The sequence below is a fragment of the Microplitis mediator genome, chromosome 1, assembly GCF_029852145.1.
Source record: "Microplitis mediator isolate UGA2020A chromosome 1, iyMicMedi2.1, whole genome shotgun sequence".
Classification (NCBI taxonomy): Eukaryota; Metazoa; Arthropoda; class Insecta; order Hymenoptera; family Braconidae; genus Microplitis; species Microplitis mediator.
The window spans coordinates 19,950,843-19,965,739 of record NC_079969.1 but is presented as its reverse complement, the minus strand read 5'-3'; the positions used below and the strand labels follow the sequence as shown (position 1 = coordinate 19,965,739).

General features: G+C 26.0%; 1 protein-coding gene across 7 annotated transcripts in view; it reads left to right on the top strand.

The window, feature by feature from the left end:
- LOC130677493 (protein still life, isoform SIF type 1) overlaps window positions 1–14,897 on the top strand; it is a 149,877-nt gene that overhangs the window by 81,769 nt on the left and 53,211 nt on the right. For all 7 annotated transcript variants that reach the window (XM_057484513.1, XM_057484645.1, XM_057484586.1 and 4 more), the window contains 6 exons: window positions 778–921; window positions 1,238–1,420; window positions 2,301–2,555; window positions 5,309–5,479; window positions 5,690–5,876; window positions 10,018–10,287. In XM_057484513.1, the coding sequence (XP_057340496.1) occupies window positions 778–921; window positions 1,238–1,420; window positions 2,301–2,555; window positions 5,309–5,479; window positions 5,690–5,876; window positions 10,018–10,287 (1,210 nt within the window). The remainder of the gene's footprint in view (window positions 1–777; window positions 922–1,237; window positions 1,421–2,300; window positions 2,556–5,308; window positions 5,480–5,689; window positions 5,877–10,017; window positions 10,288–14,897) is intronic.

The following is a 14,897-nucleotide window of genomic DNA, read 5'->3' as shown; positions in this document are numbered from 1 at the left end:
TTTTATTTGAAGCTTATAGAATACAAAAATATTTGTGTTTTTTTTTAATTTCATTTTTTAACAATTATTCAGGAGGTGATAAAGTCGAGGCCTCATAAAATGGTGTCCCACGGCGGACAGTTAATCGCAGGGTTGGTGAATTTCAAACAAACAAAACGGCATCTTAAAAAAAATGTTCCTTACGTAACAATTTACCACAATTTACCGAAAATAAAAAAAAATAAAAAAATTGCGGATGTTCGAAAAAACACCCTTTTTTCACTATTCTCTGCTAAAAAAAAAATGTTACAATTTATTTTTTTTGGCAAAATGTGGTAAATTGGCATACAAAACATCCAACTAACAAAACAAGAATGAAGTCACTGAAATCGGTCGAGTAGTTTCGGAAATTAATTGTCCGCCATTTAAAAAAAAAGTATTTTCGAGAAAAACGCGTTTAAAATTTTTACTCGCAAGTATGAAGTGCTGGAAGCGTACGCACACTTTCACTAATTTCTTTATGTTAGAATTCGAATTTAAAAAAAAAAAACAAAATTTGGGGATGATTTTTAAAAGTATAAGGATTGAGAAAATACAAAATAAAAAAATTGATTTTTTGAAATTTATAAGGTGGTCAAGTACCTTAAAAAAATAGTTTAGCCGTTTTTGTATACTTTTGATATCCGTACTTCTCTTCTTAGTTTTATAAAGAGTCTAGACAATTGTAAACCGAGAGTTTATCGACGATCGGTAGACATATAATGCTACCGTATGAGATACTGTGAGATTTTTTTTTAGGCTCCGTGTCAAGTGGAACTTGAGAACTGGGTGAATAGCATTCACTCAGCTTGTGCGGCTGCTTTTGCCCGACACCGTGGTAAAACTGGTACTTTACATTTACTACAGGAGGAAATTTTCCGGTTGGAAAAAGCCATTGAGTCGGTTAGTTGATTTAATACGTTTTTAATTCAAGTTAATTTTTGCTTTTGACAAAAGGTACAATTTTTTTTTTACAATCTTATAGCTTTAGAGATTAAAAAAAAACTTTAATATTTTAAACGCTATTTTCCGTTTTCTTTTTTTTTTTCTTTTTCGCTACGTTCTTTTAATGACAAAAAAAGAAATATAAATTTATATCAGTAATTTAAAACGCACTGGAAATGTTATATTTGAACTTTCATACAGTCCATTGTTGTTATTATTATTATTTAGTTATTATTACTATCAGTATCAAATTTCTTATTTTTGAAATTGTCAGGATTACAAGCTAAAACATATGGCCGATCTCCAGCAGTCTGTTGTATCTGACGCTGAAACTAAGCAAGAGATTAATAGCCAGATTATCCAATGGGAAGAAAATCTTGAGCGTCTTCACTGCGAACAATTTCGTTTAAGATGTTATATGGCAAGCTTGCAGAGCGGTGAATTACCCAATCCAAAGGTACTATAGAAACTTAAGAGACTATTCGTCAAAGCTTTTACATTGTACCCTTAAAAGCTCACGTTATACCTCATAAAAATTATAAATTTTTGTAAGTTTATTTTTAAATTTTTTAATGATAACTAATAAATAGTAACACGGTACAAAGTTAATTTTAACCCGCCAAATAAGGTCGCGTGGATAAGAATCTCGTTTTGGGAGCAGATTGTCAAAATTTCATTAGTAGAATTAATGATGTAGACATTTTTTTAGTTTCTTCAATGACATATTTCTAGTAAATGAGACCATAACCGACATGATTGTGCAAGGGCTCATATTTTATATTCTTTTTTTACATTAGAATTTTTTTTTTGAATTTTACCGTTGCCACTTTTTCTAATAACGAATCGCATAATTTTATTTTATCAATTTCAATTATATTTTATATGGAGAGATAATTAACGGAAAGGTTCTGTACTTGTAGGAAGAACACTTCAATTAATATAATATTACTCACCAAAGGCGAAAAAGTGGACATTCCAATCCGCGTGTTTTCACCCTCTCCTTCGGCTCGGGTAGGCAATTACACATGTAGGTTGGAATGTCCTACTTTCCTCCCTTGATGTGTAATATACTATTCTTTTCATCAATTTCTAGTATTATCACAGTCAGTAGATTTTAGTTTTAAAAAAATAACATACAAATTGTTTTTTTAATAAGTCATATATATTTACGGAAAAGCTTAATAATACATAGATATTTTTTATCGAGAGATAAAAGTTTAAATATCATTAAAAAATATAAAAACATACTGCGTTTGCAAGAAATCAGTAATTGAAGTTAATCAATTGATCATTAAATTTTATTACTTTACATTGTTTTTTTTTTTAAATTATTTCAGAGTCTTTTAACTCATGTATCTCGAGCGACAAAACAAACCCTCAATAAACTTGGCGTATTCACAGTATCCTCTTTCCATGCATTTATTTGTGCTAGAAGCCCGTCTTTACTCAACAATTTACTTGCTGGACGAGGTGCTACCAAACGCAGACCTCCCCTTTTATCAAGATCTAATAGTGGATCTAGTCGCAGGTCTCTGCAAATGTCTTCAAGAGATGACGAGAAGAGCGTTAAAGTTTCTGTACCCGAAAACCAAGTAAGTAAAATAAAAAAATATATACCTTTGATTACACTAAGGCTAATTCTACCATTTTTACAATGTTTGTCTGTCTGTTTGTGTGTGTGTATGTTCTCTTATAACTTAAGAAAAGCTTAACCAAATTGCATAAAAATCATAGATATAGAAAAATCATGCGATTGTGCAAATGATAGGCTGTATATCATCACGGAAAAAAAATAGGTGCTGCAACAGGACGCAGTCGGAAAGGAATGTAATCTGGTTTTGTCCGGACTAGTCATTATCTAGGCCAACATCAAACTTATTTTCGTATGATATTGAGTCTGTTTTAAATCTCGTTTAGACTAAAAACAGGACTTTCTACAAAGATAAATCATAATAATAACAATCTAGATTTAAAAATTTATTTTTATTTTCTTGATATTTGAAACATGCTAATGCGCTTCTGTAATAAGATGTCACAAACATTTTGATGGTTTCTAATGCCAAAATATTTTCGATTTTATCTAGTAAATGAGAAAAATTTCTTGACATTTAAGAGTTATTTTATTATTTTTATTCAATAATATAAATATTCAGTCAAGACAACTAAAAAATAAAGCTGTCAAACTTTCATTAACTGCCGACATTTTCAAGCAAAAGACACTTATTGAATAGTAAACAAAACTTGATCAATTCTGTAACTTAATATATTTTTTATAAAAATTTCCCATAAATAAACATATTAGTCCATGATTTAATCTAGTGTTGTCCTTGCAAATTTTTGGAACTAAAATATTTCAAAGTTCAAGAATTAATCTAGTTTTGTCTGCCCGTAACGTAATTTTTTTTAAACAACAGATCAAAAACAGCTTAAAATTTTTAAAAAGATAAAAAACAGATTAAATAATCCAATTAGACTAAAATCAGTTCAAATTTTTCCGTCCGGGGTGCTCTACGGCAATCGAAAGAGCTTGTTGAGACTTAAATTTAACCAAACTTAACAGCAAATCGGTCGAGCGATTTACAAATTATACTACAAAAACTAAAAAACAAAAATTTTTTTTATTTTTATTTTTCGTATGACTTTTAAACTATTCGATCGATCGACTCCAAAGTCTGAGCAGTTCTGACTGAGCCCTTTCGATTGCCGCCAAGAACGTTCAGATGGTTGATTCGTTCTAAAGATATCGTTAAAAAAAAGATATCAAAACGATAAAAAAAGTTTCCACACAGACACCCACACGGCCGGAAGTTCATCCAGAAATAGTCGGAATAGCTTCCTAGGACCTCAAAACGTCGAGATCTGAAGAAAACTCGATTTTCGAAAATCGGACCCAAACTAATAACTTCACTTTATTCGAATATTTCCGATTTTCATAGCGGAAAGTTAAAAAAATACAATCTAGTTTTTAATTTGAAAAAAAAAAAAAAAAAAAAAAAAAACACTTCCCGATAAAAAACGTTTGGATCCAACCAGATATGTCTGGATCTTGTTATATCTGTTTATATCCAAATACATCAAAATATTTGATCTTGCTAGATATAAGCATATATAATTATATCTGCTCAGATCTAATCATATATGAGCAGATATAGAGACGTACTCTCTAAATCTGAAACAGTGTATATACACTACTTTTCAGAGGTTTTCACTGTTTCAGATTTAGAGAGTATTAAGATTGATATCCAAGTAGATATACGCATATCCAAGCATATACAAGTATATCTGCTCAGATCCAACTGTAGGAATGTGAGTATATAGATGCAAAAATAATTCATATCCAAGTAGATATACGTATATCCAAGAATTTATGACTATATACAAAAATGTGTGTCTATATGTAGTCATATTTGGTCAGATCCAATAATATTCAAATACAGGTATCTGAATCGTCGAACTGTCAGCGTTCTATTGCGAATAAGACATTAAATACAGAGTTTTTTTGTCTAATTATACACGAATATCTGAGTAATATACGAAAATTAAAAATTTTTATTCAAGTAGATATATATATATTTCTGAAAATAAATTATTGCACATTGGTAGTATTATATCTGTTTACATTTAACTATATAGATTAAGGTGAATAAAATATATTTAGTCCCATGTAATAGATAGAAGTTTACGAAAATATTCATAATTTTTTTGGTTATATGTAATTAAATATAAACGTAAATAATTGAATATAAAAGTATCTATGTTTCTAAAGTATTCATCTATTTTTTTTACTTAAATATTAATTGACTTTTGATATATGTTATACATATGTTCATCAAAAGCATTAAGAGGTAATATCAATAAGATCCATTATGTGAGTAGATATTGTTTTTGGAATGGTCTAAAGTATAATATATTTATACATGCATTCATTAGAATGTGGTGAAACTTATTTAGACATATGTGCTTAAATCTATGTAGATTTCCTTAAAGATCGACATTTACGCAGATCTGCTTGGATACACTTATATATTCGTGGATATAGTGAGATCTGTTTGGATCTCTTTGGATATTTTGAGATCTGTTTGGATCTCTTTTGATATTTTAAGATCTGTTTGGATATACTTAGATATAGTGAGATCTCTTTGGATATCGTCAGATCTGTTTGGATCCGCTTGGACCACGCTAAAATTTTGATCCAAGCATATCTGAATGTTTGGATCCAATCATATATGCTTGGATCTAAACATTTTTTATCGGGTTAAGAGTTAAATAAAAAGTTTATTAATTCAAAACTTATATTCATTGATATTTATATTAATTTATTTAATAATAAATTTGTTCTATTTAGTTTGTATCAGTTTTTCTGCGAGATGGAATGACAGTAGAAGAGTTTCTGGCAAATGCCTGCAGTAGAAAAGGACTAAATCCAATGGAGCATTTTGTTCGGGTGAAGAAACGACGAGATATGGAAGACCATAATTATTTTGTGCCTCACAGAACTGATACAATTGAAACTTACGTAAGTTCAATATCATTCAATTCTATATCATGAAAGTTATTAACTAGTATTGATAAAAAAAGAAAAAAAAACTGTTAATAAAACAGAAATAAAAGCTACATTATAAAATATAAATCGATCGTCAATGTGAATTTGATACTGTTATTATTATTATGTTCTTTTTTTTCTGGTTATCCAATACTTATATTTGAATTTAATATTAAAAAACAGCTTCATACTCACGAAGTTGTTGAAGTCTGTGCAAAAATACTTTATCAAGTTGAACTTCAACGTAATACTCTGGATCAAATGTGGGGCTTCTCCGTTGAGGCAGAACTTATTGAAAATTCAGATCGACAGGACGAATTGTGTTGTTACGTCAGCCGTGTTGAGGATAAAAGTGTAGCTATGCAAAACGGTGAGTTTTAAATATAATTAATTAAATAAATTTTATTTTACATGTTAATTCAAAATAATATTAAAACATAATTAATCTATTTATGTATAATCATTATAAAGTATGCTAATTTTATCATGATTAGACCTTAATAGGATAATTATTAATAAATGATACAGTCAAGGATAATTGAATATATTGACACACGAGGACGTTAAATTGTGCTATTTGAAATAATCGATTTTTTATCATTCACTCCTCGGTAATCAAGTAAAGGTGAATTATATATGCTCCGATGGACTGTATTTAATAACACGCAACTATTATGTATTCTTGAGAAAATATTAATGCATATAAATATGAAGTATAAAAAAAAAACGTTATCATTGAAAATTATTAAATTTTTTACCCACACTTTTTTTCTCTTCAATTTCATTACAAACTCAATTTTATACTTTTTAAAAATAAACATCAAGTTTAATGGTTAAAAAATAATTTTTGTTAAATTTTTATTCAAAATAACAGAGCCAAAAAAAGATAATTTAAATTTAAATTATTTTTTTTTCGGGAATATAATTATTTTATCAGAAGCTATTTTATACTCAACTACCCGACTAGAATTTATTCCTGATTTACCTGAAGTACCATAAAGACCTTGTCAGGTTAATATAAGTTTTGCCCTATTAGGGAAAACCTGACCAGTTCCTTGTCAGGACCTCATCAGGAAATCCTTATTAAAAAAAAAAGTTATTTGCCATCGGGTCAATCTGACGAGTTCCTTATAATCCCTTTAAATATTTTATTAATAGGCTAAAAATTAAACAAAGTAAAAAGAATATTATATAAAAATCACGTCAATCATTGCAGCACGGTTTTTTTATATCTTTATCAGTTATTCTTTGACATCATAATGAATATAATATTTACACTTACTAGATCACATATGTATGTCAGCGCAGGGGATAGCATCAAGGACTTTGAATCGGAAGGACGTAGGATCAAGCCCAGCAGTCATCGAGATTTTTTCATTAATAAACAACATGTTTACTTCCTCTTATTAATGGTCTTAATACAATAGATAACATTCTCGATCGAACTAAAATTCTCTTATTTTCTTTTTGCAATTTAATATTTTTTTTAAGATAATTACTAATAAGGCAACCCTGATAAGAATTTGATGAGGATCCTGGTAATGACCTGATAAGGTAATCCTGATAAGGACCTCACCGGTCTTAAGCGTTACATCCATATCAGGATCCTCTTCAAGATTCCCTGATCTGGACCTTATTTGAAATAAGGTTAACCTGATAAGGACCTCGTCAGGTCCTTATAAAAAATTCTAGTCGGATAGCTGTGAACACCCACTTTGTTGGGTTTTTTCTGGTAGTGTACTTATTTATGTATGTAATTTTCTCAACTGTTCTAAAAATTTTGAAAATGATTTGATGAATTCTAAAAAATTCGAATGACGAATATCACTTAAATTTGATTCTTAACGTCCTAGAATATTTTCCGACTAGGTTGTTCAAATCATGTTCGTATAATTCACAGCGTTCCAGACGGATAAAATAATTTTGAACTAATTTAAAACATTTACCTAGATATCAGAATTTTACAGAATGTTATCGAATTTCCAGAACAATCCAAAACATCCTAAACAAATTAGAATCATTTTTATGAGATTTAAACAATTAAGTATAATTTGAAGCTTTCCAAATGATTTTCGAAATTTTTGGAACAATCCAGGAACATTCTAATCTGATTGGAATAATTTTTGAATGAATTTGAAAATTTAACTGAATTTTGGAACTTTCCAGATTACCGTTAAAATTTATAGAACATCCCGGGTCAAAAATAAAACTTGATTTAGAACTGGTTTACCAAGTCAAAATTTCGAGCCGTTTTTCACAAGACAAACTAGAATTTTTTTTACGGAGATATGAAATACATTTTCACCTTAGTTTAGACTTAACTGGCTTACTTAGTCACGATTTAAGACGAAAAAGTTGAAAGCGACTCATTTCCAGCTCATTTAATTCATCTCTTTCTTTAATATTTTTATTTAATACCGAATTTTATTTGTATTAAAAAATTTAAAAAAAATTTAGTCGTATAAGCTTGTGTGGTTTTAATTTTTTAAAATCATAGTTATGATACTTGGCAACACCGCAATATTAAATACCTGGCGGCGGAACGCCGCGGCGCGACGAACGAAGGGTGGCGAGATCGCGCGATGGGCGGAAGGTTAAATATATTTTAGAGCTTTCGTGATCAATCTCGAAATGTTTAGAACAATCCAGAACAATCAAGACAAATTCGAATCATTTTTAATTGATTTAAATCAACTGAGTGGATTCGGAACATTTCAAATGTGTCTTGACATTTTTAGAACAATCCAGAATATTCTCGACTGATCAAAATCATTTTTGAATCATTTAAATATATTTTAGAGCTTTCCTGATCAATCTCGAAATTTTGAGAATAATCTAGAACATTCTAGATCAATAAGAATTATTTTTAACAGTTTTAAGTATTTGGATACATTGCGAAATTTCCCAGACCATTCTTGAAATGTTGAGAACAATCTAGAACATTCCGGTATATTTAAGTTTTTTGTTACGATCCGTACTTCGACTTATGACATTTGGGATTCTATTTTAAATTTAAAAGTAAATGTTGGACTTATAACAAAATATGATTTAAAGGTACGAATATTTAAATAAAGTTTGCCAAGAAAGTAAAATTTAAGAAAATTTTGAAACTCCCAACGACTTAAGTAACTCAAAGAAAAATACGTATAATTATAATGAAAAAGCTCCATTCATAATTGCGTGAGCAAACATATATATATATATATATATATATATATATATATATATATATATATATATATATATATTAGGGTGATTCGTTTTGAACGACTATTTTTTTTTTTCACTCCCACTTGAAAATATTGTTATAGACATGGAAAAAAAATTCCCTGCAAGTTTCAGCCCTTAATTTTAATTTTAAGTACTTTATATTTGATTTTGAAGTTTTCCCATTTAAAATACATAGGAAAGTTGGGATTTTTTTTTCAATTCTCTATAACTCAGCCGCATTTCAAGTTATCGGGTCGCCATTAGCGGTATTTTGTAGGTAATTTAATACTCTTCAAAAGTTTCCTCAATAGTTTTACTCGGACTCTAATTGTTTTTTCTGCATTGGTTCTGAAAATAATTTTTTTAATAATAATTTGGGATTTTAGTTGATATTAACTAAATAATGAAATTTACAGAAAAAGTGCAGACAACGATTTTTTAGGAAATTTCATTCGCTACAAAAAAGGTCCTCTTAGTGAAGTGGCTTAAGTTCTCCGTTCACGTGACATAGGGATTTTAGTAATTTTGTAAATAAAATATTTGTCAAAAATTTTTCCAAAGTTCATCATTTTGACCCCTTCTGATTTTAATGACTGGATTAAATTAATAAAAGGAAAATTATTTACTGATTTAAGATTGAAATGAAATAGCATTTGGTGGAATTTTTTGACAAATATTTTATTTACAAAACTACTAAAATCCCTATATCACGTGAACGAAGAACTTGAGCCACTTAACTAAAAAGACCTTTTTTGTAGCGAATAAAATTTCCAAAAAAATCGTTATCTGCTTTTTATCTGTAAATTTCGTTATTTAGTTAATATCAACTAAAAACCCAAATTATTATTAAAAAAATTATTTTCAGAACCAATACAGAAAAAACAATTAGAGTTCGAGTAAAACTATTAATGAGACTTTTGAAGAGTATCAAATTGCCTAAAAAATGCCGCAAACGGCGACCCGATAACTTAAAATGCGGCTGAGTTATAGAGAATTAAAAAAAAAATCCCAACTTTCCTATGTATTTTAAATAGGAAAACTTCAAAATCAAATATAAAGAACTTAAAATTAAAATTGAGGGCTGCAACTTGCAGGGAATTTTTTTTTCCATGTCTACAACCATATTTTCAAGTGGGAGTGAAAAAAAAAATAGTCGTTCAAATCGAATCACCCTAATATATATATATTGATTAATTTTATTGTTATATATTTATAAAGTTATTATGTAAGAAATTTTTTATAAAAATAACATAGACAATAAAAAGCAATAGTAAAAATAGTAATAGCAATAAATGTTTCAGGGATTATAAAAAGCGATGAAATTATGGTAATAAATGGAGCAATAGTAAGTGATCTAGATATGATGTATTTGGAGAGTGTACTTCAAGAAGAATTGGCACTATGTATGATGATGCGATCATCAAGAACAGAACCACCGGATGTTACACCGGGTATTGTGAGAGTAACTGATGACATTGAAAGCCTGGTATGTCCACCACCACCTACCGATCCACCCGTTATCAGTGAAGAAATGATTTCCGGACTTATTGTTCCCGCCGTACCCGGATGGAGTGAGTTTAAAAGCAAATTTATAGCAATCTATATATATATACATAATATGGTGGTCCGTTTGGAACGAATATTTTTTTTTCATGAAAAAATTTATCTGCAAGGTTCTGCTATTAATTTTAATTTTTAGTACTTACATTTAATTTTGGAGTTTTCCCAGTTAAAATGCATAAGAAAATTAATATTTGTTTGTTAATTCTCTGTTACGTCAAAATAACACATATTAAGAGTTGTGCTCCTGTTTAGCCTTCGCCGAGCGAAATAACTGGGACGGAGCTATAAGGATGACTGTTTATTATAAATAAAATTAAAATAAAAATACTTACGGTTCGTTGTCTAAGAGATAATTAAAATTATTAAAAATTAAGTTAAATAAAATTTAATTAATTTAGTAAAATAATAAAAGCAAAATTAAAACAACTTCCAAATTTATTTAAATCAAAACAATTATTTAAAAATTATTACAAACAAAATTAAAATTGAATTAGACAATTAAATGCGGTTTACAATTTTTAACGCTTTATAAAATGATTTAGCTCTCGATTTCACTTGTTATTTAATTTATTTAAACAATCAATTTATTATTTAAATTTATTATTAATTATTTATTTAATTAAATTGTTACCTTGATTTATTTGATGATTATTATTATTATTAATAATTATTTATTTGATTTATTATTTATTATTCTTCCTTCTCAACCCTTGATAATTGATGTAATTTTATCAATATTGAATTTTATTTATTAAATGAATCATATTTAAATAATTCAAATTAGATTTGATAATCGATGGAATGTTTATCAAAATTATTTATTAATTAAATGAATTACTACTTTTGAATAATTCAACAATTATTTTATAAAAACTTCTGAATTATATCTTAATAATTCAGTTTACAAACAATTAAATCACCATTATTAATGATTTAATAAAATTAAGGACTTTGCCTTTAAATAATTAAAATTTCGTCAATGACGAATGAGCTCACTTAGGAAACTGAAATCTTTTTCGATTTCCAGAAGAGCTGTTACCAGGTAGTAACATCCCTTCCAATAATTATTTAATTATACCAATTATTCATTGGTCATAATTGAATCAATATTTTTTTATAATTATTATTTATATATATATTTTTCATGACTTCCAATGCAGTTAGCAACATACGCATAAAGCATTGGAGTCGAATTCATAAATCAATATTTATTGATTCTTACTTTTTCCTTTATTGCAATATATTCTTTTATTATTTAAACATTTATAATTCATTTCATTTTTAATTATTAATAACTTGTTTATTAATAATTATTATTTAATTATATTTTATTATAACATTTCATAATTTTCATTTCTTATTCATTTCTTATTTCATTTCTTTATTAATAAACATATTATTAATAATTAATTTTATTTCTTTTTCTTTTAACAATAAATATCTTTATCTCTTAAAGATATTTCAAAATTCATTTCATATTATTTTTTTTATAATAATAATTTCAAAATTTTCATTTCATATTTATTTCATTATTTTCATTATTTATTCATTCATATAATTTCATTTTCATATCATTATTTCTTTTCATTATTTCATTATTTCTTTACTTATTTATTTATCAATAAATTTCAATTTTTATTATTAATTATAAAATATATAAATTTGAATTTATATTCAAATTTTATAATCATTTATTTTTTTATCATTTAATATTTTATTATCATATTTATTTATATTTTTTAAAGAACAATATTTCATAAAAATAATTTGAATTTAAATTCAAATTTAAAAATCATCAGCCGTAATAATGGCTGGAAGTCATTTACTAATTAATTAATTTATGCATAGCCAGATGGCATAGCATGTACGATTTTTAATAAATTGATTGACAGCAAGAATACGACGTCGTGACGTCACACCCCCACTGTTAGTTATTTGTCATATATTTTAATGTATGACAAATATTTTTTTAAACGTCAATCTATATTTTTATTGATAATATTTCCTCTTATTGTGTATAATTATTTGTTACTTTATCACTATTCCATTCATTATTAAAAAAAAAAATTTTGTATATATATGTTTTGCAGATATTTTTTTTATTATTATTAAAAAAAAATTATTAATTTGATATTATTATTATTATTATTAATTTTTTTTTACATAATTTTAATTTAAATTTTATACTTAATCTTTTTTTTTATTTAGATTTAATTTTTTTTCAATAAAATAAAAATTTTACGTAACCCTTTTTTTTTTATTATGTTATAATTTATTTTTATCAAATATTTTCTATACTTACTTCTTTTTTTTTTTTTCATAATTCTTTATTTAACTTTTAATATTATATTTCTTTATTCAATTTATTACTATACTTACTCTTAATAATCAGAACTGAATGTGTTTTTTTTTTTTTTTGATTGATTAGGTTATCATAGGTGATAATTTATTTTTATTTTATTTATTCATCATCTTTTGTTTTTATACGATACATAATTATATAATAGAATACTACAGTTTTTTTTTTTTTTTTTTTTTTTTTATTATTATAATAACAATTTTCATAAATCATAAAATTGAAAATATTCATTTTTTTTTTATATGCATGAATTTTACAATTTTTTTTTTTTTTATATACTTATCGTTTTTTTTTTTTTTTTTTCATTTTATTTTAATATTCATTTTTCTTATATATTTGTATGTGTTTTTTCGTGATTAATATGTATGTATATATATATTTTTTTTTTTTTTTTACTATTACTTATTTACCATTAATTAATTTTTTTTTAAAAACAATTTTAATTTTTCAAAACTTCATCCCATGGTGCCTCAACATATAATGATGCCTTTTCAAACAACTCTTGTTCTTTCCACAAGAAGAGTTGTTTGCACTCATCACAATGTTTTGCTGGCTGAACTTCTAATATTTTCTCACCACACTTGTCACAATTTAAATTTTCCTCTAAACTGATCTTATGAAAATAAACAACACCTTCATAATTATTCCAATTGTCGTTTGCGAGATACAAATCACAGTAACAGGCGATGCAAATTTTTTCTTCGTCCCGCTGTCCTTTGTTTTTGATAAGCACACGGTTGGCTTCTTGACTCCTTTTAAAACAGGCAAATCTCTCTATTTCTTGGAAAATAGATGGTAACTCTTCTGTTACCAAATTCCGAACTTGCTCCAATTGAATGTAGTTGGGCCCCATGGATCGGTGTTCTGACATCTTCTAGTAATGTTATTTTTGTTAAAATAAATAAACGTTTACAAAAATATTTCTATTCCTTTTTTTTTTTTTTTTTATTATTATTAGATAACTTAAATAATACGTTTTTTTTTTATATATTTACCTTAATTATAATTATTCCTGCGTTGCTTGTTTGTTTTTTGTTTTTTTTTTTTTTTTAATTTATTTATGTGTATATTTATATTACGATAGTTATTTTTTCTTATTATTATTTTTTTATTATAAAAAAAATTTAGTTATATTTATTTACTTTTTTTTTTTATTAATATCAATCTTGTTGATGTAGTGATTGATATTTATTTATGATTATTAGTTCAAGAACTAATTTTATAGTTAATATAAAATTCCCGACTTCTTTTGGAGAAGGTTGAATTTATAATGAATCAGTTATTAAAAATAAACCTGGGCTGTTACCACTTAGTAACATCCCTACTTAAAATTTTTTAAAAAGAATTTATATACGGAAGGGGTGTCATATGAGTCCCTTTCGTGATAACGCAACGCGACTTATGCATTGGATTTGCACGCATTCCGATGACATAAAAATTAACATGCGTTAAATATTAAAATAATATTTCATAAAATATTTTTTTAGGAATAATATAAGTATCTTATTTACTTTAGATATACATATTTATATGAATACATTTTTTTGTTTCGCTTATTTATTTACTTATTTTTTTTTTCAGTTTTTTTTTTTTTTTTTTATTGTTTATTTTTTATAATTCCTACTTCTATTTTTGTTATTCATGGTTATTTTTTTATTCATAAATTTTTTAATAATTGAATATATATTGAATAATTGAATATATATTGAATATGTGTATATATATTTTATATGATGTATGTATATAAAGAATATGTATGAATATATATATGTATATATGGATATATGTAAAAATTTAAATTTCGCGACGACTGCGCGCGTCGCTACCCTCCCGCGCTAAGAACATTACCAGCGCAGAGATGGTAATGCATCGATTATTTATCCAATTACAGAAAGCTACTTTGAGAATAATCGATAAATAAATATATATATACTTTTCTATTGAGAATTACTTATAAAATTTCTTATATTTAATTTCTTACGTATTTGTATATTGTTTGAATTTATTTTTAAATAATAAATTTGAAATATTGATAAATACGTAAAAATATATATTTTTATAAAAATCTTAACTATTATTTTTCCTATTGTTATTAGAAAAATTTTTTTTTTCATTTTATGTTTTTTTTTTTTTTTTTTTTTTTTTTTCTGTTTTTCTATTATTATTTTCCTTCTTTTTTTTTTATATATATATATATATATTTATTTAATAACAATGTTGATAACAATGAAATTTTAAATTTCCTTGACACATTAAATT